The 22,853-nt window shown below is 49.5% G+C and overlaps 1 protein-coding gene across 1 annotated transcript; it reads right to left on the reverse strand.

Annotated features, from left to right (window-relative positions):
- Positions 1 to 1,638: 1,638 nt before the first annotated feature.
- On the reverse strand, positions 1,639 to 3,472 carry EGR4 (early growth response 4). Its single transcript, XM_005435311.3, has one exon. It carries the CDS (start codon positions 3,456 to 3,458, stop codon positions 2,151 to 2,153), a length of 1,308 nt encoding a protein of 435 aa, XP_005435368.2. The 5' UTR covers positions 3,459 to 3,472; the 3' UTR covers positions 1,639 to 2,150.
- Positions 3,473 to 22,853: the final 19,381 nt, after the last annotated feature.

Raw genomic sequence — 22,853 nt, forward strand, 5'->3', positions numbered from 1 at the left:
TCTGGCTCCCACACACATGGGATAGTTCAGCTGCTGGGGCCAGCAGTGCTTGGGGCTGCTGGGTGCTCACCTGAGGGACACGAGCACCCTTGGGTACCATCAGAGGTTTGAGCTCTTAGGAACAGGTCCAAGGAGTCATTTAGGATTTCACTCTCAACAGGTTTCCTTCTGGCTCCTTCCCTCATCCCATCTCTGCTAGCAGCCCTTGGGGACCCCGTGTCCCCTGCCCAGCTTTCCACCCAACTCCACGCGGTCCTCCCACCCCATAGCAAGCTCGGTGTGGGGCAGTAGATTTTCCCGGGATAGTGGTATAACTGGGGTTTAGCCCTGGGATGCTTCAGTCCACACGCCAGCAAAGGGCTGGTGGACATGAGGGGGTGAGGTAGGGAGACCCTCCCTTTCCTCCATAACATGGTTGGGGGACATATCGCCTCTCTCCAAGGCTCTCCAAGGTGGAGGGGGAAAAATCTGTCAGAGAGAGCAGACTTGCAACCGTGCCCCTTTCCTGCCTCAGTTTCTCCCTCTGCAAGAAAAGGCCGATCATCCCCAAAATGCCCAAGCATCGATGACAGCTGCCGAGACCTGAGCCAGGGATATGACAGCCCATCCCCACTGCCCAGCTCCCTTGTTCCCACAGGCACCTTCTCCTCCTGATTAATTAAAACCAAAGATCAGTGAGCCCCATTCAAGCAAGCATCTCCTATCAGAAGGATGAGATTTTGGGGTTGTATGGTTTTAACTGATTTTTAACCACCAGAGGAGGGAGGCTCTGCTATTGGTGGCACCTTCTAGGCTGCAACATCTTCTCCAGAGCCGTCTGGCCACTGGTTGTTCCCAGGAGAAGGGAAGTGGCATTTCTCAACCATTCAAATCACCAAAAGGGAGGGAAGCAAACAACCCCCCTCGGCTTCGCAGGGGGCTGTATCCTGCCTGGCTGCCTCTGCCTCATGGTGCCTGGATCTCCCGCCCTGGGCATGTGCCAGGTTGAAAATGAGGAGCAGGGCTGTAATTCACCCCATTTCTTGTGGGTGAAGCTTGCCCGAGGGCATGCCAGGCATCTGCACCCCATGGGGGACCAGGAGCCGAGGGTGGGGGCTCTGGGCTAAGTTTCAGGGTCCCCACAGTGGGCCCCACAGCTCTGGATCCAAGTAGGGCAGATCCTTCCAGGGCTTGGCCTCATTGGAATAAACCCAGAGCAATATCCATCTTTTTGTAGAAGGTGTCCCTTCCCTGCTCTGCCCCAGGACAAGACCCTTCTCCCAGAATGAGCCACCCATCCTGGGGATTTGGGGATGCTCAGGAGGAGGATCGCCAACCCCCTTGCTGCACTGATTGATTTTTCTCTCCCTGCTCATTATTTAAGCACCTTTTTCCCCATCCGTGGCAGCTAGAGGTCAAAAACACAAACAGAAATACTCCTGGTGTTGGCTGCTACACGGGATTGAAAGGCAGAGAGCAACCCCAGCATGGTCTTAGATAAGCTCAAATTTTTAATTAGAAAAATAGACACAATTTTCTAATATTCCCGATAGAGGCTTTTTCTTTTTACAAACAGGAAAATAATAATAATAATAATAATCATAATCATCATCATCATCATCATAATCATAATAATAATAATGACATCACCTTTCCAAAGGGACCGTTACACACCAGCTGCCAAAGCCTGGCAGCATCTCTCTCCTTCGGGAGAAAGGACCGGTGCAGCCGCAGCCCCCGACTGTGCCGGCTGGTAAATAACCAGTCGGGAGCATCGTGTAAAGTGCTGGCAGGGGAAATCACAGTCAGCTTGCTACAAACGCAGGATGTCCATGGGTTTGGGTATATAAAAACCCCACCTCAGTGGTGATTTCTTTCTGTACATGTTTTTTTCTTTCCCCTCCTTGGAACAGGAGCTATAAAAATGACTCAGTCCCTGCAGTTTGGAGATGGCTCCAGGCGGCCAGAGCTGCCACATCCCACCTCCACAGCGAGCAGTCCAGCACCACAGCATCACCTCTGCTTCCCGTGTGGCCCTCTCCTCCCCGGCATGGCCTGATCTGTCGTCATCTTCTCAGGGGCCACCCCAGAAGAATGATATTCCCACCCCGACTCTCCCGTGAGATGCTCAGGGGACCTTGGGAAACACTGTCTCCCAATGTTCAGTGGCTTCACAGTGTCCCGAAGGAGAGACCCACTGAGAAGAACCCCAAACCTTTGAGCTTCTCCTCTGTCCGGGCTTTCTGCTTCAGGTGGACCTTGCTGTGGCGTTTCTTCTCATCGCTCCTGGCAAAGCGGCGGCCGCAGGTGTCACAGGAGAAGGGCTTCTCACCAGTGTGGGTGCGGATGTGGGTGGTGAGGTGGTCGCTGCGGCTGAAGTTCCTCAGGCAGATGCGGCACTGGAAGGGTTTGTGGCCCGTGTGGATGCGGAGGTGCCTGTTGAGCTCATCCGAGCGGGCGAAGCTCCGGATACAGTTCTCCACTGGGCAGGCGAAAGCCTTCTCATGGGGTTTCGGGCAGAAGCATTTGGAAGAGCACTTGGTCCGGCGAGTCTTCTTCTTGGGCTCAGCCAAGGCAGGAGGGTTGGTGGGCAGCAGGGGAGGGATGGAGGAAGCGGTGGCGTGGCCCAAAAAGTCCGTGGTGGGGACAGAGGGTGAGGGGTGAGGATGGAGGAGCTCGGCAGAGCTCATCAGACCCGGCAGGACTTCGGGCTGGGCCATGGAAGCATTGAACTCCGGCATTAATGGAGGAGGGAGGTTGTGGATCTTGGTGTCGGCAAAGTCCCCATGGGCCGGGAAGTTTTCTGGCTCGCAGCCAAAGCCCAGATGGGTGCCAAAGCAGGCAGCATCCTCTGCCAGGCTGCCGAGCTCTGACTGGCAGCTGATGGACAAGACGCTCTCCATCTTGGAACCCAGCGGGTGGAACAGCCCCTGGCCACTCTCCCCAGCCAGGAAGGCTTCAGGAGAATGGTAGCCAGCGGGCAAGTAGGCCTGATGCTGGGTGATGGGCTCCCACTGGGTGCAGGAGGCTTTAAACTTGTCCAGGGGTGGGGAACCAGAGGGCAGCTTGATGTCCTGCTTGTTGTCCAGGAGCTTGGGCTGGAAGAAGCACTGCGAGGTGTTTCCTAAGGTGGGTTGTGCCTGGAGGGGTGGAGTACCCTCTGCCGTGGGGAAGCTGCTGTAGCCCTGCTCCGGGAAGGGTGTTTGGGTGGATCCATTCATTTCAGGCTGGCAGGCAGTGTAAAGGTCCAGCTGGCTCTGAGCCACCTCGGGACAGGGGTAAAGAGCATCCAGGTGCCTTTGGTGGCCCTCAGAGGAGGTGAAGGGGGAGATGCCCAGGATCCCTGACATCAGGTTGAAGAGGGATTCCTGGTCCTGGGGATGCTCTGGCACTGCCTTGATGAAGAAGCTGCCGGTGTAGCTGAGCGAAGGGGAGGGCTGGCTGCCCAGGAGGGGGTAATCCACTGCCCCCTCGCTCATCGGGGTGTCCAGCAGCTCACCTGGGGACACAGAGGGGACAGTGGTTAGAGGGATGAAGGGATGCAGGGCTTGTTGGGGGGTGGGGGGGGCGGGATACAGGGGAACAGCGGGAGGCTGATGTTGCGTCACTGCGAAGTCCCCATCCTAGCCGTGTCCCCGGGACCGCAGAGGGAGCCCTGGGCTTCACCTCCCTTTCCCGGCAGGACCCTCTCCCTCGGCTACGGGGGACTGTTGGACCCACAGCCACGGGCTGGGAGCAGGCTGGGGGCAGAGGAGAGCGAGATGCCCGATTCCTGGCTGCAGCTATCACTCCCAGCAGGGTCCTCCATCCCCGCCCGGCTCCCCCCCCGCCCTTACCTCCGAGGAAATCGGCCTCTGCCAGAAGTTGCTGCTCAGGCTGCCCCAAGCCCTGCAGGTCTCCGGTTTTCATCTCGCAGCTCTCCTCGTACTTGGAGTAAAGCGGGTCCGGGCAGGAGAAATCCATAACGTTGAGCATCTTCCCTGGAGGCACGGCCGGAGTGGAGGGGCCGGGCTGGGGCGAGCTGGGGGATGCTCAGGGCGAGCCGGGGGATGCTGCGGGGTACCCAGACTAAGCCGGGGGATGCTCGGGGCGAGCCGAAGGATGCTGCGGGGTACCGGGCTGAGCCGGGGGATGCTCGGGGCGAGCCGAGAGATGCTGCGGAGTACCGGACTGAGCCGGGGGATGCTCGGGGTACCCAGACTGAGCCGGGGGATGCTCGGGGTAGGTGCCAGGGGCCGTTCGGGGGCTGCTGCGGAGTGCTTGGGGCAATCCGGGGGATGCTCGAGCTGGGTGCCGGGAGCGATCCGGGGCGTGCTGTGCCCCGGGGGGTGCTGTGCCTCGGGGGGCAGGCGGGGGCAGGCAGAGGCAGGCAGCAGCGGCAACCCGTGCGGACACCCGGCTCTCCCTCCCCGCCGCCTCTTTTATATCTGCAGCGGGGCTGCTCCGACCTTCCGCCGCAGCCATTTCTGGAGTCCCCAGTGAGGCTGCCGTGACGTAAATGCCCATATATGGACTCAGGATGTAGGCTAGGGAGTCCCAATAAGGAAATCTCTCCCGTGACGCGCTGCCCCCTCCCTCCCCCTCCCCCTCCCTTCCCCTCCCCCTTTTCTCTCCCTCTGTGTTTTTCTCCCCCCACCTTTTCTCTCTCTTTTAAACTAATAATCGCGATATTTTTAAGAAACCGCTGCAGGCCCCGAGGCTGCTGCTCTGTGTGTGTGTGCACAGCACCCCCCCGCACCCCTTGCCATCCTGCCCGCAGCCCCCCGCGGCACCCCCTCCATCAGCACCCCCTGCACATGGCTGCGCACAGGCTGGCCCGCACAGGCAGCTGCACGCAGCCTGCGCTCCGCCTGCCGGGTTCAGCTTTGTCCCTGCAGTTCCCACGGCTGGGCTGGGCTGGGGGGATGCTGGGCACCCCTCCGGATCTGGCCCTTGCACCACAGCAACGAACTGGGGCTTTGGCTTCCCTCCGACGTGGGCTGCTGTTCTTCCAGATTTACATCTCCCCAGGCTCTTATTTGCCTTATGCTATTTTTTCCCCTGTGAATGCCTTTTGTTGCTCTTGTTCCTTCTAGAAGTGTGAAAGGTGCTGGGTTTGCTATTCCCCTCCTCCCTTCTCTCCTTTCTGTGCCTGATTTTGCAATACTTTCTGCTGGCATTTCGTATTTGCTTTGATTTGGAGCCGTGAAGCGGATGCCAGCTCCTCCTGCGATCGAGCAAGCGGCCAAAAAGAGAAGGCAAGGCTGCAGCCAGCTCCCTCGCCGTGTTTCAGTCATCCAAGTTCATGGCTCCTACCCAGGCCGGTGTGCAATAAGCATGGATTTGGGCTGGGAGGGGGCAGATCCATACTGCAAATCCCACCAGCTCGTCAAAAGGGTATGTTTTAAGAGCAGACTCAACACAAGCAGTGATTCAGAAGGATCCTGGCAGAGCTTCCAACCCCGTTGCAGTGCCCTGAGCATCCGCTCCGGTCGCTGCAGTGGGGTGAAACCTCCAGTGAAGCAAGGCTGGAAGCTGTTGCTTTCCCTGCTTGGTTGTTTGGAGATTTCCAGTTTTCCAGCATTGATTCAGGGATGATCCTGGGTGAGCAGTGATGATTTGGAGAGCCAGTTGCCACTGGCACCCAGCACAAGCAGTTTGGAGGGGGAGGGGAAGGTTTTCTCTGGGCAATATGGCTGTTGGGTTCAGTGCCCACTGTAAAACACATCTATAAAAACTGTAGCAGGCACAAAACCACCATTTCTCAGTGCAAGGTGGCCAATGAGAAGGTGAACTCTGCAATGGGGTCTGCAGGAGAAGCTGTGGGGTGCAAAGAAGCTAGAGAGGAGGAGGGAATCTCTCCCCAGCTCCCCTACCTGCGTGTTTTCCCTGCCTGCATGTGTGTACAGCCTTTGCTGGAAGGCCAGATCTGTTGGGATGTGCAGCAGAGCCTGCATCCATGTCCATGGGGCCAAGTGATGCTTGAGCCAGGGTGCAGCAGCTGAAGCAGGGCCCTGCTCCGGTGTTATTCCTGGCTCCAGCAATGACTCACTGCATTACCTTGGGCAAATCACTCTGAAATGTGTCTAGCAGCACTTCCCCATGTTGGGGGCAGGCTGTTCATTGTTGCTGCTGCAAAATGCACCCAGATCGCTGCTGAAAAATGCAAAGAAGCATTAAGCCCAGCTGGTGATTCAGGGAGTGTCAAGGAATGAGCTGTAAGGTTCAGGTTGTAAACAGAAGAGGGATGGAGAGAGATTCAGAAAATTATCAGAATGTGGAAATGGTGAGTGGGATCCAATTATTCACCTTCTCTCGTCTCACAGGAGCTGGGGAGAGCCCAGTGCAATGGCCAGAAAGTGGGTTTCAGGCAAACCAAAGGTAATACTTAGCCCTGCAATGCTCAGTGAAACTGGAACTCAGTGCTTCAGGCCATTGTGGGGACTGAGATGACAAACAGGTTCAAAACAGCCCATCTGTGGCTACTGAACACGGCCCCAATCTGCTGCTTAGGGCATCTGCTGGATGCTGGTGCGATATGACAAAGGGATGGACCTCAGGGTCCTTCCTCTCTTCTTCACCTCTCCTTGGCTGCATTAAATGGACCCATCAGACCTTGGTCACTTATTTTATTTGGCTGTGCTACATTTTAACTGAGATGTCAGGCTTTAGGATGTGTAGGGCCTCCAGTTTCTGAGCTGGAGTCCAGATCTTTGTTCTTGCCTGTTGCCATGCACATCCCTTTGACAACTGCTGCCAGCACAAGAAGTTTTCCTTTTCTCCTAGAGATGGAAAAAAATGTCCCACCTTTTATAGATGGCAGCCTAATGTGCCATGGGAAGGTCCACTGCTACTGCCGCAGGGCAGAGGCAGCTCTCGTAAACTTCTCTTCATCCTCAGACATGATCCTAAAATAGTGGCGACATTTCAGTTCCCCAGACAAGAAAATAAACAATTATTGTGTGGTTTATATATGCCTTGTCTGCCTGGGAAAGCGCTGCTGACTGTACAAGGGTGGTTGTATAGGTACTGTCTGATGTGCCCTCTTCCTCTGGATGAATGCTTTTTTCTTTTAAGCCTGAGATAAATAGAAACCCCCTTATACTGAAAATAAAACCAGTCTAAAGTGACCCTCTTGGATGGCAATTTCCACAGGAGGAGTGTGGCTGTGTTAGCTCCGACCGTGGAGGTGACACCACACATGAGGTAATGGGAAAACGTGACCACGACTAAAGCCAAACTCCAGGACCAGGTGCTGGCACAGCCTTTCCCTTCCCAGGAGGGGCACTTGGCTGGCGAGGAGGCGGGATAGCCTTCCTGGGGTGAAATGTGTCGTCATAAAAATACAGGGAGGAAATCCGTGCAGCAGCCAGGTCCCCCCTGCCGCATGCAGGCACCCTGAGGAGGTACCAGACCTCAGGCTCTGCCCTGGTTTTTGGGTCCTCTCTCTCCTTCTCTGATCACTGAGATGCTGTGGGAAGCTTTGCTTAAGGTCTTTAAGAGCTGAAGTGGTTTGGAAAGCTGCTATGGTGTGTGTCTGTGGGTCATCTCGCAGCAAAGGTTCACCCAAGCAGAAGGGCTTTGGGCTCCTGCTCCCTCCGTGCATCCTCTGTGTGTTGGGAGCATCCTTGGGGCAGCAAATGATGACTCCAAAGGAAGGAGCGGTTTTGCTCCAGTGATGTTGGGATCCTGAAAGGCATCTCTGAGCTTTTGGGCAGGGCAAAGGTTGTTTAGCCCCAGGCTCACCCCCAAGCTCACCCCCAAGCTTGCCCAGGACTGTGGCCCTCCAAGCATGACACAGCGCACAGGCTGCCGACCTGGGACTCCCCCAGTCACCTGCCACATGGAACCAGCTGGCACAAGCCACTGTCCCTGGGTGCCTGCCTACCTCCGCCAGCCAGGGTGAGTGCTTGCTTGGTGAACTCCTCGCTGGCTCCTGCTGATCCACCCAGATGTCTCCCTCACAGAGCCAGGGGCCAGCTTGGTCTCAGGGGTCACCTTTCTTCTGACCACGCCACCGTGCTGTGTGCAATCCATTGTAATGGCATATCTGCCTGCCTTTCCCTCTGGGTTCCCAGTCTGAGCTCCCAGTTGGGGTTGGAGCATGGAAATCAAGCCTTCATTCTTGGATTTGTCCCGTTTCTCCCCTGGTTTTCATCTTTGGGGGCTGGGTTTGTGGTCTTCCCTATAGTCTGGGGAGATTTTGGCAGGGTGTTGGATGTCTTGGGAGTCCCTGTCCTGTTTAAGGGTGAAGCTACTGTGGAAAGGAGTCAAATCTTCCTCTTCCTCCTGCCTTGCCTTGCCACAAGCCAGCAAGGAGCTGAGGGAAGGTCTGGGGAGCACCTTTCCCATTGTGGCTGGGCAAGAGGAGGCAGCCCCAGAGCCACTGGCAAGGGCAGAGATGGGCAACAATGATCTAAGGCTGGAATTCATTTTTCCAAAGAATAGCCTGAGTATTGGGTCATGGCAATACTACTTTTGCAGGCAAACTTGGGCCTGTGTGCCCAAAGCCAACTGATATCTAGGGAAAAGTGTAATTTCTGTGTGTCTTGTCCAAGCTCCAAGTATTCATGGCTCATGCACCTTCTCCATTTGACCCGATGCCTTATGGTTGATAGTCCTCAGTGCATTTTTCCACTGTCTGATTCCTTTATGAACACTTAGCATTCCCTGTGCTGTGAGATGATCTAAGTTTTAGGTGAAGAAATCTCTCTTTCTGTTTGTTTGGAACATGCCCACTGCCTCCACGCTTGCAGCTTCAGAAAAGCCTCTGAGCAAATGGGTGTGTGTGTGCGATAAATCTGCTGGCTGTTCACACAGGGCGACGAATTCCCTCCTTCTGGTGATCAAAACTGATCTGTGGTGGTGGGTATAGCTGGGAAATTCCCTGCTGGTAATGCTAACCTCTTCCAAGGGCTTCTCTCATGGACGAGAAAGTGGCTCTGTTGACTCTGAGCCACTGGTCCTCAATATTCGAGATGCTTCAAGTGGTTTTTTTTCCCTGGAAGCTGGGGAAAATACAACAACTCTGCAGCCCTGCCTGCCTCCCCTTGCTCCCCAGCATTTCCATCTCTTATGACTAACAGTGTCCCTTGGATTTTCTGCTTGTTGTTCAGGTTTGCTATGCAGACGGAACTGAGCAACAGATGGAATTGGGTATTTTAAAGAAATCCCCCCTGGAAGTGCTGCTGCTTCTCCCCCCATGGTGTTAGGGACAAAGGTGGGCACCCAAGGGGGCAGCTGCCCTGCCAGTACCCACGGCTTGCAAGCTGCTGTTTCGGTGCCCAGGAGCTGCTGGTCACCATCCTGTGCTTCCTGCAACCCCCTGAAATACCTTTCGTGACTCCCATCTCCTGGATGCAGAGCATCTTCCTTAAACCACCTCCACAAAAAAGAACACGAAAAGCCTGCTACAAAACCCAGATTCTTTATATACCACCCCAAACCTCCCTCCACCAGGCCTCTGAGACGGAGAAGGGAGCAGCACTGCCCAGACTCTTGAAGCCGGCAACGTACTTTGCAGGGGGGTGGATGGCATGACGCGACTCAGCAGTGATTCTCTTGGGATGGTCGCAGGACATAGCATGTCGAGGGGTCACAGCACAGCCACTGGATCTCATCTCTTTGCCTTCCATCTCCCCCTCCAATCGCTCCAACCGTCTCCCCTTCCAGGAAAACTTCTAGAATACATCCCTCTGCATTTCCATGGCAACTGGCACGCGACCAGCGGTGCTGTCTCCGCTGTGTACCTATTCCTGGCACCATAGAAGAGGATGCTCATGTGACAGAGGAGACAACCTGGAGAGGTCAAGAAGGAGACCACCACCACCTCCCAGCCATGCCACCAGCCCCGAGGCAGTGGAAGGATGCTCCGAGGATCTTTACCAAAGAGCATCTTTCCTCAGGCATGTCCAGGCGGCCTCAGCAGATTTAAGTAGCACGTGAGCTCTTTGAAATGCCTGCCAAAAAGGGCTTTATTTTTTAATTACCGGGCATGAGGGAGGAATCGCTGGCTGGAATTTCAGAGCCTGGGCACAGCGGGAGGTCAGGGCGGATGGCTATCTCACTCCAGGTTTTATGTTGCTGCACATCACCATATTCTCCCGGTGCTCAGCTAGTGATAACAGCTCTTCCTGTTCCTGAAATTTACAGATCACTTGTCCTGCATCCTTGCTTCTTTATTACAGCAGCTGAGCTTTGGGGTAAAATCCCTGAAATTTGGCTGCTACCTGCAGTTTAGCTGAGGGGAATTACAGTCTGGGAGTGACTGCATATGGGGACAGAGAGAAGCTTGCCAAAGCGGAGAGGTCGCTGTAGCTCCTGCGATCGCATCGCCTCCTAAAAATAGGTTATAGTCAGAAATAATCTCATCTCCTGCTTCCCCCTGCCCCCTGAATAATAAAATAAAACCCAATACTAAAGGCAAAGTGCTAATGCTGTGAACTCTCAGAGAAGCTGGCGGAGAGCAGAAGTGGTATTTCTATTCTCTCCATCACGCATCCTAATCACAATATTTTTAGCATGTGTTTTTGCATGGGTTGGTCAGGGGCATCAGGATTAATTGGGCTCAGTGTAAGCACAGAGCTGAGGCCGGGGCTGTCAGAAGCACAATGATTTGGCTCTAATAAAGTAAAAGCAGGAGGGGATGATTTTATTAACTTCTTTTGAGATTCACATTTTTTTCTAAGAGTCTGTCTGCCTTGATATATTAACTGGGAAGCTGCAAACATTTCCAAGAAAGCTTGCCTTCCACATTAAATTAAATGATTTGTTGAGCCCCAGATAAGTCTTTCTCCACTCATTCTCACACTGGTTTTAATCACCTCTAAAAAAATTATGTATATTTTATAAGAAAGCATTCTTTAAACCAAATTGTTGGACTATTTCATTTAGAAAAAGCCTGAAGCAAAACACTTAGACTTTTAGTTTTTAGTTTCCAGGGGGCTTCGAACAGGAGCTCGAGCTCCGAAACAAGCCATGAGCATTGTTAGGCTCTATCCTTATTAGGCTGCAGGACATCTAGGTTCCCATCACAGATGAAAACCAAGAGGGTTGTTTGTCTCCTCTAGGCCCCTTTTGCTTGGCTCGCTGCAGTCTGGCAGCCTAGGCAGGTTTCATTAGGGCAAGCAGAGGCTCGCACAACACCCAGAAGCCTTGGGGCTCCGGCTTCACAAGCGATACAGCCGAGGTGTGCTGGGGCGCATGCCCTGAATGAGACACAAACAAATGTTGGCCACTTTACTGGTGTGTCGTCAGCCTGAAAGAGAGCTGCCTTGCAATCAGATAAAGGCATTCATTAACAAACCATTAGAATAAAAAACCTATCGAGAAGGACAGGTAAGGAAAACGAAGCTGGCTGGAGAGGGAGATGCATGGTTCCTTGCCCAGGGAAAGGAAGAAAGCCTCAAGGTTGCTTTGCCTCCACCCATGCCTCCCTCCCTGGGTACCCAGCCAACTTCAAGATCCAGTTTTCCAGTGCCCACAGGGATTACTGGGAACTGGGGCTGACCCTGGGAACAGGCAGGGGCCTTTCTCAAGAGACAGGGAGTTAAAGGGGCTGATTTTGTACCCACTGGTGCAAACTAAGTGAATCAGCCAAGGATGTTGCAGAGAGCCTTTTGCAGAGATTTGAGCTAAATGCATGCTCCCTGTAGTTCTTATTAATTTCCTAATCACCTAGTGCAAATTGTGCCCATGAACCATGGCTAATTACTTACCCCTCTGAGTGCAAAGACAGGGACACACATCCCCCTGGCCCAGTGCCTGCTCTGAGATGAATTTATCTGACAGCTTTTCATTTGTGAGTGTTATTTGCTTCCTTGACCAGCTCACTGCTCCTTTTCAGGAAAGTTTCCAAGAATCTGGAGAGATGCTCTCCAGAATCATTAATCAGAGCAGCATGAAGATTTATTAACTCTCCTCTCCATGCAATAAAACCATCACCCTCTGAAGTCAGCTTTCTATGCCATCAATTCTTCCTCCCAAGTAAATTTAAAAGCTGTCACCATCAGCTGCTAACGAAGACAAATCCATCTATCAAGTTCTGATTTGTTGCTTGTGGTTACAGTATCGTGATCTCGACTCATATCCAAAATACAAGACTGAAATGATAGCAGTCCTTTTTTGCCATTAGTATTAATTATGTTAATAAAACTTAATGATATTCATGCCAAAGTTTGGAAGTGCATGGAAATTCATAGAACTCTTCAAATTAACTGCTCTGGTCTCTTGGCATATAATTAGGAAAACTATTAAATATAGTATGGTATGTAAATTAATACTAGTTATTGCTATTATGTAGTTCAGCTATGAGATGAGCAGAATTTGCCATCTCACTTGCAGGATCCGGCTGCCCAACCCAGGTATAAATGGGAAAAGCATTAATTTAAAATGTGTATCCTAGAATGCATTTTTTACCCCAAAATACCATGGGAGAACACTGATTTTACTTACTCATTAAAAATGTCATAAGCTGCATTTTGCAGCCAGTTGCTACAGATTGCCAGAACCTGGAAGGACATACCAAGGGAATATGAGTGCATATTTGTATAAAGATGCCCCCTTATACCTTCCTCTAGGTGTCCATCAGTGGCCACTGTCATGGAATGAAGTACGTAGCTAGACTGGTCTTCAGTTCATCATAGAACAGTTTGGGTTGGAAGGGACCTTAAAGATCATTTAGTCCAACTCCTGCCATGGGCAGGGACACCTTCCACTAGACCAGGTTGCTCCAAGCCCACTCCAACCTGGTCTTGAACACTGCCAGGGACAAGGCAGCTTGACTCAAAGCAACCAGCCCTTTGTCCTTCAGGGAACAACGTGGACTACTGTGGCTAAAGTGTACCAGAGTGTTTTGAGGGGAATAAATTGGCTGCATCGCATCTGACTATATTTGCTCTCAAACACACAGCTGGATCAACACTTTCTGCATGTGCCCTGTACAGAAAAAGTCAATGCATCCCCTCTTCGTCAGGCTCAGAGCAAAGCCTAGGGCACAGGGTACAAGCCAGAGCAGCTCCTTCTAGAGGAACCTGAACATTTATGGGTCCAGAGCACAGATGAGAACACCATGCCAGCAGCTGACTCATGCTTTCTGGGCCATATATCACCTTTTTACTAGAATCAGCTGGAGCTGGGAACAGATCATTAAATACCATGGTGAGGAAGCTGTATACAAGCATTAGTCTGCCACTGGAAAGTGAGGGACAGGGGTTCAAACTTTCCCATAAACATATGAATCATCACGATGCCACACATCAGCGAGAGTATTTACTCGTGTAGCCTGAGAGTCAGAAATAGGAAGCATCCCAAGATGGTTTCACAGGGGTCTTCCGAGGGTGTTCATGCCTTTGATTTCAGCTCCTCTCTCAAGTTAAGAAAATTCTTTTCATTCATCTTGGATTGGTGGAAGAGGGATTCAAGCAATGCTAAATGTCCCACCTCGATGCAGGAGCCTACAGGATGAGGACGTCGTGGAGAGCTTCTTGCAAGGTAACTCACATTCTGGACTCTGAATATTGCATTTCCCCACTGGTTGTGCTCCTGATGGATCTCCCCTGACTCACTGGCTCGCACCCACCTTTGCCTCCATTCCCTGCTGCTTCCCCTCACACAGAAGAGGGACTTTGCTTTTGTCAGCGGTGGGGTAGGGAGATGGCCAGATGGAAGAAGATAGCAGCTGTTGGTCCTATGCACTCATTAATGTACATCAGTAAATACTCCTGCAGTCTCTGCCAAGAAGGTGCAGGGAACAGAGCTACCCATTTAAAGGTGGCCCCAGGACACTTCTTACTCTGCGGGTTCGAGTGATGAACAAGTCTCCTTTTGTCTTAACTCTCTAGCCTTTAGGTCTCTCCTGGCCCCCAAGCCTTCCCTGTTGCTCGCTCTGTTCCCATCATCTTCTGAAACTGGTGATGCCAGGCAGGCTGGGGCTAGTTGATGGCAGCTCATTTGCTTAAGTCCACTCAGGTAATGACTACAGCCATTATCATCGGTTATGCAGTTTATACTCAGCTATAAATAAGCACAGTACTTGAGAAAATCCTAGTGATCTAAAATTGGGATGTAACAGGGTGGTTTGCAGGCAGTCACTAACAAAGTGTGCCCTTCACAGAGGACACAGGTTGTCTTGGAGCAGGGGTACCTCACTCACATCTATGGGATGTGTCCCATCCTCCTAAACAACTTATCCAATGCTGCGGGCTCCGTGGCACCTGCAGCCCCAATGCACCCAGCACAGGAACAAATGTAACTCTGCTGTGGGACAGGTTTGCAGCAGCTGTTCTTCCAGGACTCTCTTCTTTTAGTGGAAGACTTGCCCAAGAGCTGCGAATTGAATAAACCCTACAAGAAAGCGTTAGTAGACAAGAACGGCATGCTGCCTTGCTCTGTGCCCAGAGCTCTGCCGGATGGAGGCAGTGGGAATCCCGTGTTACTCCAAATGGACAGAGCAGGGCTTGGCCCACTCTGGCTCGCTGACAAACACAAATAAACATAACTGGCATGAAGCACAAACAGCCTGCCAGGACAGTGCAACGTCTCCGTAGAAACCCCTGACAAGAGAACCTGATGCTAATTTAATGATGGCAAGAATAATGCTGTAGCCTGTTGATGTTGTAAACTTCCTTGTTTGAAATTTCTCCTTTTTATTAAAAAAAAAGGAAAGTGGAATGTAATTGTTGGAGATAATGCCGGATGCAAGGCAAGGGGTGGACACAGTGTCTCTGGTGGTGTGACAGCTAGTGATGACAGATGCACGCTCAGCTCGCACTGATTTCTCCTTCACTGTTCCAGTTCACAACTAAAAATAAGAAGAAGGAGCTGAGCCTGCTTCAAGGAATTGTAGGGCAATAGATAAATAAAAATAAAAAGTGATGTTCCTGACTGGAGACATTGCTAAAGCTGGATCACCTCCTTTAGTGCTGGCCCTTTAAACCTCTGCCCAGGAAAAATCACCGAATCAATGAGTTCCTGTGAAAAATAAATATTCCTTTCTTACACAGCCAGGAAAAATACCCAGAGATGAGGATGCAGTGAGAACTGTGGACCCAAAGCATTCAGGAAACACAAAGATGACTCCCCAGATTGCTAGATCTGTAGAGAGAGAAAGTTTTGATTCCTTTTTTTTTTTTTTTTTTAAATTTACTTTCTGCTGTTAGGTTTTGAGGCAGTGCTCACACTTGTTTCTGACTACTGTGATTGCAAGAATCTGGGTTAGGCAGTACCTATGCACCTAACTGAGGTTGTATTTTTAACTTGGAAATCTCTGAAGTCCTGAGTCCGGTCTCTCTCACTCTCTGGGTCCATCCCAGCTCCAGATCAAGGCAAACCCTGGGCACACACTGACCTACCCCTCTTCTCCTCTTCATCCCCTGAGCCTGGGTACACCAGAAAGTTGAGCCGCGGTGAGCTCTGACTACGCAGTTTAGGTGTTGAGGGGGATCAGGATCCCACGATGAAGAAGAATCTGGCGAACTCAGTTGGTATTTGGGCACTTTGAATTACCACCTGGAATTAGCAGCTTTTTCCTACCAGCTGAATAGTGAAATTTGAGCTCCCAATCAAATATTTAATTGCCCAAAGTTAGCTGAGGTGCATCCCTCTCCCAGCAGGTTGGGATGGCACTCCCTCTGCAACCTTTCAGTCTCTGCTAATTAGACTAGGCTTAATTTGTGCCTTGATCATGCTTCAGCTCCCTGATGGGAAAAGACTCTGTTATACATCATCTCTTCATCCCTCTCCTCCATTCTTTGGTCGCCTATAGAGAGGAAGTGCATGTCGGTGCTCCACAGCCATGAGGTTACCCAGTTGTACTGGCTGAGGCTCAGGGAATCCAGAGACTACTTGCATGACACACATTAGTGAATTAAACATGCATGGGAACTCGGGCACCGAGGCCAGCTGGTTAATAAACTTCTTACCCTTCAAAACAGCAGGGCTTCCTGCAAGCCGCCTCCTGGGAATGGTCCCTGGCCCAGCTCCCAATCTGTGCTAACTCAGAGAGGAGCCAAAACCAGAAAGATTTATTTGATTGTTGTTTCCTGTGTTAATAAAACCAAGGAGGAAAGAGCAGAGCTACAGCCCTGCACTCCCTTTGAGACCAGGCTGGGAAAGTTACTGCTTACGGTAACACAGGGAGAGTGAAGTGGCTGCCAGGTGGGCTTGGAGGCTGGGAATGGATTTGCCATCATAACAATAATGACTTGATGTAGAGAAACATTGTGTGATTTTATTCTTTAAGGCTTAATAAGTGTTTTAGAAGGACTATGAGGCGAATATCCTCTGCCCAAGGTCATGCATGCCACCAGTCACCTGCAGAGCTGTAACTAAAAGGACTTGATGAGTGAGACCTGTCTTCTGTAGGAACCTGCCATGAGAATTTTGCTGTTGACTTCAAGGGTACCAGCATTTCTGGTAGGTTTCCCCCCTACCTTGGAATTTATGCACACAGAGACATTTGATGCTATATACAGTTTTGTTTCATGACTGTTTGGTCTGAATTCTCCTGTCCCGCTCTCCCAATGAGATAAATAAAACTGATTTCTCAGGAAATACCCATTTCCTGATTTGTCCTCAGCACAATCCAGCTGTTCTCAGGGTCTGAATATGAACATGAGTATTTACTCTTAGCTCTGAAACACAACCAGTTTTGGTACAAAGCATGCTAATATTTTCTATTTTAACTTTCACATAGCATTCTCTTCTCCCCCCCCCCCCCCCCTTTTTTTTTTAGACTTCAGATTCAAGTAGTCATAGTAAAAGGTCTAAAAACCACAAAGCACTGGAAGCTTAAAAGTTTCAGGGAAAGAAGCATGCTTCTTGTTTCCAGGAGATGAAATGAGGCCACATTTTGTTGGCACTGCTGTGACTTTCCCGTGGTAAAATGCTTTGAAGGTGTATTATATCAAGAGATGGTGGTTCGGCACTTTCCCCTCATTGTCTTTGGTGATTATAACTTTTCATTGCTCCAGCTTCCTCCTCTGTAGTCATGGAATAAGGTGTTTAATACCATTTGGTACTTCTCTGATGTGTCAAATAAAACACCGCGCTGTTTTGCAAATGTCAGGCTCTTGCCTGAACTGAGCCTGGAATGTTTGTTTCCGACCATCAGGTTTCACTTCCCCTTTGTCATGTTTAAGTTCATGAAAAACAGGCATTACATTTTGATTTCCATTGAATCACAGGGCAAAGCCAGTCACTGGAGCCAACCAAATAACACTAACAGAGGAGCTGACTCATGAAATTGGCTGATATTGAATTACTCTTCCAGAGAAGACTGAAAGCTGAGGCTTTAACTCCCCAGAGATATTAAAAATCCTGTTGTGCTCTTTGCCAGAATGTCTGTATTCATTTTTCATTATTGCCCCCAGCACTTGTTATACCAGGATAATTTGGAATGAAAATTAGGCAATATGTACGTTAAGTGCTTCCAATCCTGTTATTCCACCATTTGCAGAGATATTTCCTTCAGCAAGGCAAACACTATCTGCTTACAGTATGCACAAGGCACATGACCTTGTAGAAAAGATTGTCCAGAATTGGGAAAGCCAGAAGTAAGGTTGTCCTTTGCAGGATAACACCAAGCTATGTCAAAACTGCTGCAGCATGTCTTGAGGTCCCTGGTCCCAAAATTATCTATGTCAAGAGTGAGGTGTACCTCCTTTCTACCTCATCCACCTGAGCTGTTTGCTCCTAAAGGAGGACTCAGCTGCCCAAATGCCAGCATCTGGAGTCATTTGAGGTGTCACCTGACATGATGGACTGTCTACAGAAGGTCTGTGTCCTTCTGGAATGGCAGGTGGAGTTCAAGCAGGGCACCCTGTGATAACTCCAAGGTTTAAGTCCCCGATTCATGCCCCAGTCTCTATTACCTGCAACATTTCTGCCCAGCTCATCTTCCCTACCTCCGATTCTCTCTAGCCCTTTGTTCCTCCTATGAGAGATACATATGTGCCTCACCCCTCTGCAGTGCCTTGGGAAGAGACAGACTCCTGCTACTCATGTCAGCTCTTGCCTGGATCATACTTGGCACTGGCCAAGAATGTTGTCTTGAGCTCCTATATTCCTAACATATGTCCTGTGTGCTGCAGAAGCAGGCAGAAGAGTACATACTGTTCACATTTAGGAGCTGTGGAGGGCAGAGATAGACTCATTCATGTTCACAGAACATGCCTGCAAACTCATCATAAATCTCATTGAACACAAGGAAATAAAGCCAGATTTTTCAAACATGTTTACCTAAGCATGTTCCAGTGGATATTCGTAGGACAGGTATCTCCTTGATCATTTTATAACATGTTTTATAACACTCCAAAATATCTTCTAGTCTGGCAAAGCAACATCTTTTTATCTTCCCCTCAACCTTTTTTATCTGAAACTTTACATGAAATCTCTTCTGGGACAGATGTCTCTCCCCAGCTAATTCTTGTCCGAACAATTACAGTTTGGCAAAATTTCTGAGCAACTGAAAGCAGGCATTGAAAGTAGGAAAATCCAGGTTGCCTTAATAAACAGAGCAGCTGGAGCAAGATGAACTAGCAACAAACTGTATATGCCACTTACAGCAACAGTTTTTTTAGCTTTGCATCCATGAAAAGAAGAAATCCTTTACTCAGAGTGGTGAGGCACTGGAACAGGTTACCCAGAGAAGCTGTGGGTGGCCCATCCCTAGAAGTGTTAAGGCCAGGTTGGATGGGGCTTGGAGCAACCTGAACTAGTGGAAGGTGTCTGTCGCAGCACTATGAAAACCAGCCAGCTACAACAAGGCTTTTTTACCATCCCATACCAGGTTAACTTCAATAAGTAGTTCCCACACCTTGCCCCAGCACAGCCACCAATCCCCCACAAGGTATCAAAAGTTCATCTACTGTCTGTGCTGTTTCTTCATCCTCTTCAGGCCAGTCCACCCTGGCCCTCCCTCTGCTTCATCCAATACTCCTCTTCCACACCCCTTAGAGCTATTTAGCTACTTAGCAGGAACCAGCCACAGCTGCACATTATCCGTGTCAGCCAACCCACTGCCCCTGAAGCAAGCCCACAGCTGTATATTATAAATGTTAATTAACCTGCCTTCATTCCTCTCTAATTCTTCTACAGGTGTTCCTGCTCATGGCAGGAGGGTTGGAACTAGATGATCTTTAGGGTCCCTTCTAACCCAAACCGTTCTGTGATTCTATGAAAAAAACCTTCATTTTAAACATTTGGCTTCCCTACTGGCAAGACCGTCCTTGGCAAGATGTTATAACACAAGTGCACTCGCTACTTGTCTGCGCTGTGCGGAGCCTTGCCTCTTGCTTCCTGATGATTGCCCTGCTCCAAGCTTAAAAACATGGATACTGTAGCCTTTATGATTGAGCTCCATTTCAGCAGTGAATGAATCCAAAAACCCAAATGTCTTCTCTTTCTGAGGAGGTGGGACTTCAGGGTCTTCTAGAGACCTGTGGTTAGCCATGGCAGGCCTTTTTTTGTAATGGAAAATCTTGAACTTGGATTGCATGGATTTTCAAAGGAGCTTCTAAAATCTTAGTGGAGTGGATGACAAATATATAAGCCAAGGGCGTCTTGCTTCACAGATGGAAAGATACAGAAACCATGCTGATAAAATTACTGAAAACTGTAACACACCCACAACACATAGGCTACCATATTTTTTTTGCATGCAAATTCCGGGTGAACCTGTAGCCAAAAATGGCAACTAGAAAAGCAACCTGAGGGGACTCAATTCCTTCATACAACTTTGAGTCCAAGAATAATGATATGTGTCAGTTCTGTGGATATGTGCTGAACCAGCCAGAATGATTCCGAATGTTTGGCAAAACGGAAGCGTTAGTCACTGTGAAAGATCAAGAAGTTAGTGTTGGCATATCGTGGGCATGTCAAGAAGTGAAAACCAAATAGGGAAAAGGGTAATGTAATGGAAGAGAAGCTGAGAAGGAGATGGAGGTGGGAAGGGTAACTTCTCAAATAAAGAATACTCTGGAAGATGAGAATAGTACCACCACAGGCAGGTCATGGATGCAACAGGGTGGTAGCCTGTGTTTGATCTCAGAGGAAGAGTAGCTCCAGCAAAGCCAAGCTGGCAGAGGAATGTGTCTTGCTCAACGTGTCATTGCCCTCAGCTGGATGACTCTGCATCCTCCACCCAGCATTTCTGAATCTAAATCCATGAGCAGGCACTGCTCTCTTAGATCTGACAGGCAACTGTAGGTCACCAGACCTTCTGCACCAGGCACTGAAGCAGGCTCAAAACTAGCCTTATGCATGCCGAGATCTCCCACCTCTTCTTTCCCACTGTGGACTGTAGCCTGGGCTGGATGCCTGTTCCACCTTGGGATGAGCTCTGTTGGGGGTATCTGCTGAGGAAGCAGCTGTCTACCTGGGCTCCTACTCTACCTGGAGAGCATGAACTGGAGCATGGTCCTTCCCAAAGGTGCGGAAGCTCTCTTTCTGAAGATGGGTTTGCCCAATGCCCAACACTAAGCATAGACAAACGTGTGCTGGCTGTAGATGGGAGACATCAAGCTACAGTGGGGCACAGAGTATTGCCTGACTTCTTTTCCTGACAGGTAAATCAAGTTAACTCAGGTTTAACTTGACTATAATACCGGGAAAGTGAGGCCTCCACACATAGCAAGCTTTGCCCACAAGGTGTGATGAACCATGTAAGTGAACAAGGTGGGCAGTGGTAAGTAGAACCAGTGAAGCCTGATGTCCTACAGAGCTGTAGCTCTTAATTGGGTTCCCTGGTGTCTCATAAGGCTCTAATTAACAGACTCCATAAAAATCCTTCCACGCCTGGGACATTCACAACATTTGGTTGAAGCTGCCCGATGACTATCGGTCAGTTATTACTTTATTCCTTTTAAATTAGGAAGATGAACAGACAGACGGATGCATACATAGTCACCTAAGCCTTGTTTCCAAGGAAGCCAAGGCTCATAGATGTCTGAGATAGCTCAAGGAGTTAGGATGGACATCTTACACCTCTCAAGTGTTGATTCATAAACCCCCACACTAGGAGTGACCTGTCAGACAAAAGTCAACATCATGCTTTCTTGGTAACAGGCTCATACAATGCGTGTGTGTGTGAAATACTAGCCTGGCAACATTCAAATAGGCTTGAAAGGGAATAAAATACACTTTTAAAATCAATCACCATTTTAAATTTGTTTCTATATTGAAAAGAGTGGGGGAGAGCATGAAAAGGTTGACGTAGCATAGACAAAGTGATTCACCAGGAAAGTGAGGGTCAATAGGTGGGAGTGGGCTATACGTTTAATCTCTGTGCCAGGCTTTCAGGAATATAAATGAGGAGCTGATGACCCTCTGCAACATAAGTGGATCTGTGACCCCTCCTAAGGCTGCATTGTGGGTTTACATTTTGTTTTTGCAACTAAAAATTACAGCTTAAGACCTGAGAAAGAACACACTGTAGATAACTGGTTCAGCAAACAGAATCTGCACAGGGCAACTGTAATTTTTTATTTTTTATTATTTTTTAAGTATATGAAGTTCTATGCTGGTATAAACAGGCTCTATGTCTGTGTTTCCACATACACCTGATCTGCTCAGATGGTGTAAAGAAGAGCACAGCAAATATAAGTACCCGTTTTAGGGCACGTGAATTACTACCTAGGCTCCATTGCCTGATCTCCATTGACTACATAGGAGCCTGGATGCCAGTCGTACAAGCAGGCACCTGTGTGTAGACAAGTAAAATGGGGTCATCTTGTGTGCCCCTTTCTTTCAGCTTAGACCAAATGACATGGAGTTGTATTTCTGTAGCTTGAAGCTCAAGGGGAACCATTTCTTTGCCGGCCTACTGCCAGGACCCATATAACAATATTAACAATAATAACTAAAAAAAAAATAACAAAAAAAATATTAATACAGGACTGATCCAGACAACACCATATATTGTGATTTCTAAGTCATCACAGCGAGTCCAGGGACTGCAAGCGTGAATTTACAGGACTGGCCTTCAAATGCATGGCAGTTACAGAGAACTGATTGTCTAAGCACACACCTCAGGGCCAGCTGCATTTTTCTTGTGCACCCCGGAGGACAGCAATGGGAAGGAAGGTTACCTGTAACTCAGGGATGTGTATTAAGAGACCCCACTCTTTTTCTGAGTTGATTACAGATTTATTACCCAGCACTTCTTCCCAGTTGCCAGCATTGTCTTTAGACACAGACAAGTAGGTGGTTACCTCAAGCAGAAGCTGAGCTTCGAGTAAGAAGAAGACAGTTCTGAATACTACAGCACCGACCACGTTCAAGATAGCAGAGACTTCCTCCAGGGACTGCCGGATCTGAAGTCCGAATGAAGCAGTGTTGGCAAGTGGTGGCCCAAACCCTCTTGCCTGCTCATCTGACCTTGCTCCATGCCTGTGTCTCTGCATACCACAGAGGGGAACTAGTTTGTTCAGAGCAAACTGAATTTTGCCTGCAGCGCTGCAAAGCCTGTAGCCAGCTCTGCCAACTTCTCTGCCTGTGGAATGAGGGAGTGATGATAGTGATATTTGATGCAAATTCCCACCTGCCTCACACGGCTGTTTTGGGCTTTAATTAATACTTACAAACTGCTTAAAAAGCCACATATAGGAGCTGTTATGTAAGCATGAGTTATTATTATTAAAAAAACATTATGAGTGAGTTATTAGACTGACAGATGGAATTATCAGTGGAATTATATTTTTATCAATCATCTTTCATTTTGTTTCATCTCATCTTTCTTTTATCACCCTTCAGCTAGGCTGGCAGTCCTAACACAGTCTAAACGGATAGCGTACTGAATGATAGCGTATTGAATGTTGCATCACCGGATGGCTCTCAATGGCACAAATGAGTAAGCCAGCTCTTCCCAGGCAGTGAAGGGACCGTGTTGTGAAACTAAC

Source organism: Falco cherrug, chromosome 1 (genome assembly GCF_023634085.1).
Source record: "Falco cherrug isolate bFalChe1 chromosome 1, bFalChe1.pri, whole genome shotgun sequence".
NCBI lineage: Eukaryota > Metazoa > Chordata > Aves > Falconiformes > Falconidae > Falco > Falco cherrug.

What these genes read in the sequence shown, in the direction of transcription:
- EGR4 (XM_005435311.3), bottom strand. Translation starts at nt 3,458, where the DNA reads ATGAGCGAGGGGGCAGTGGATTACCCCCTCCTGGGCAGCCAGCCCTCC.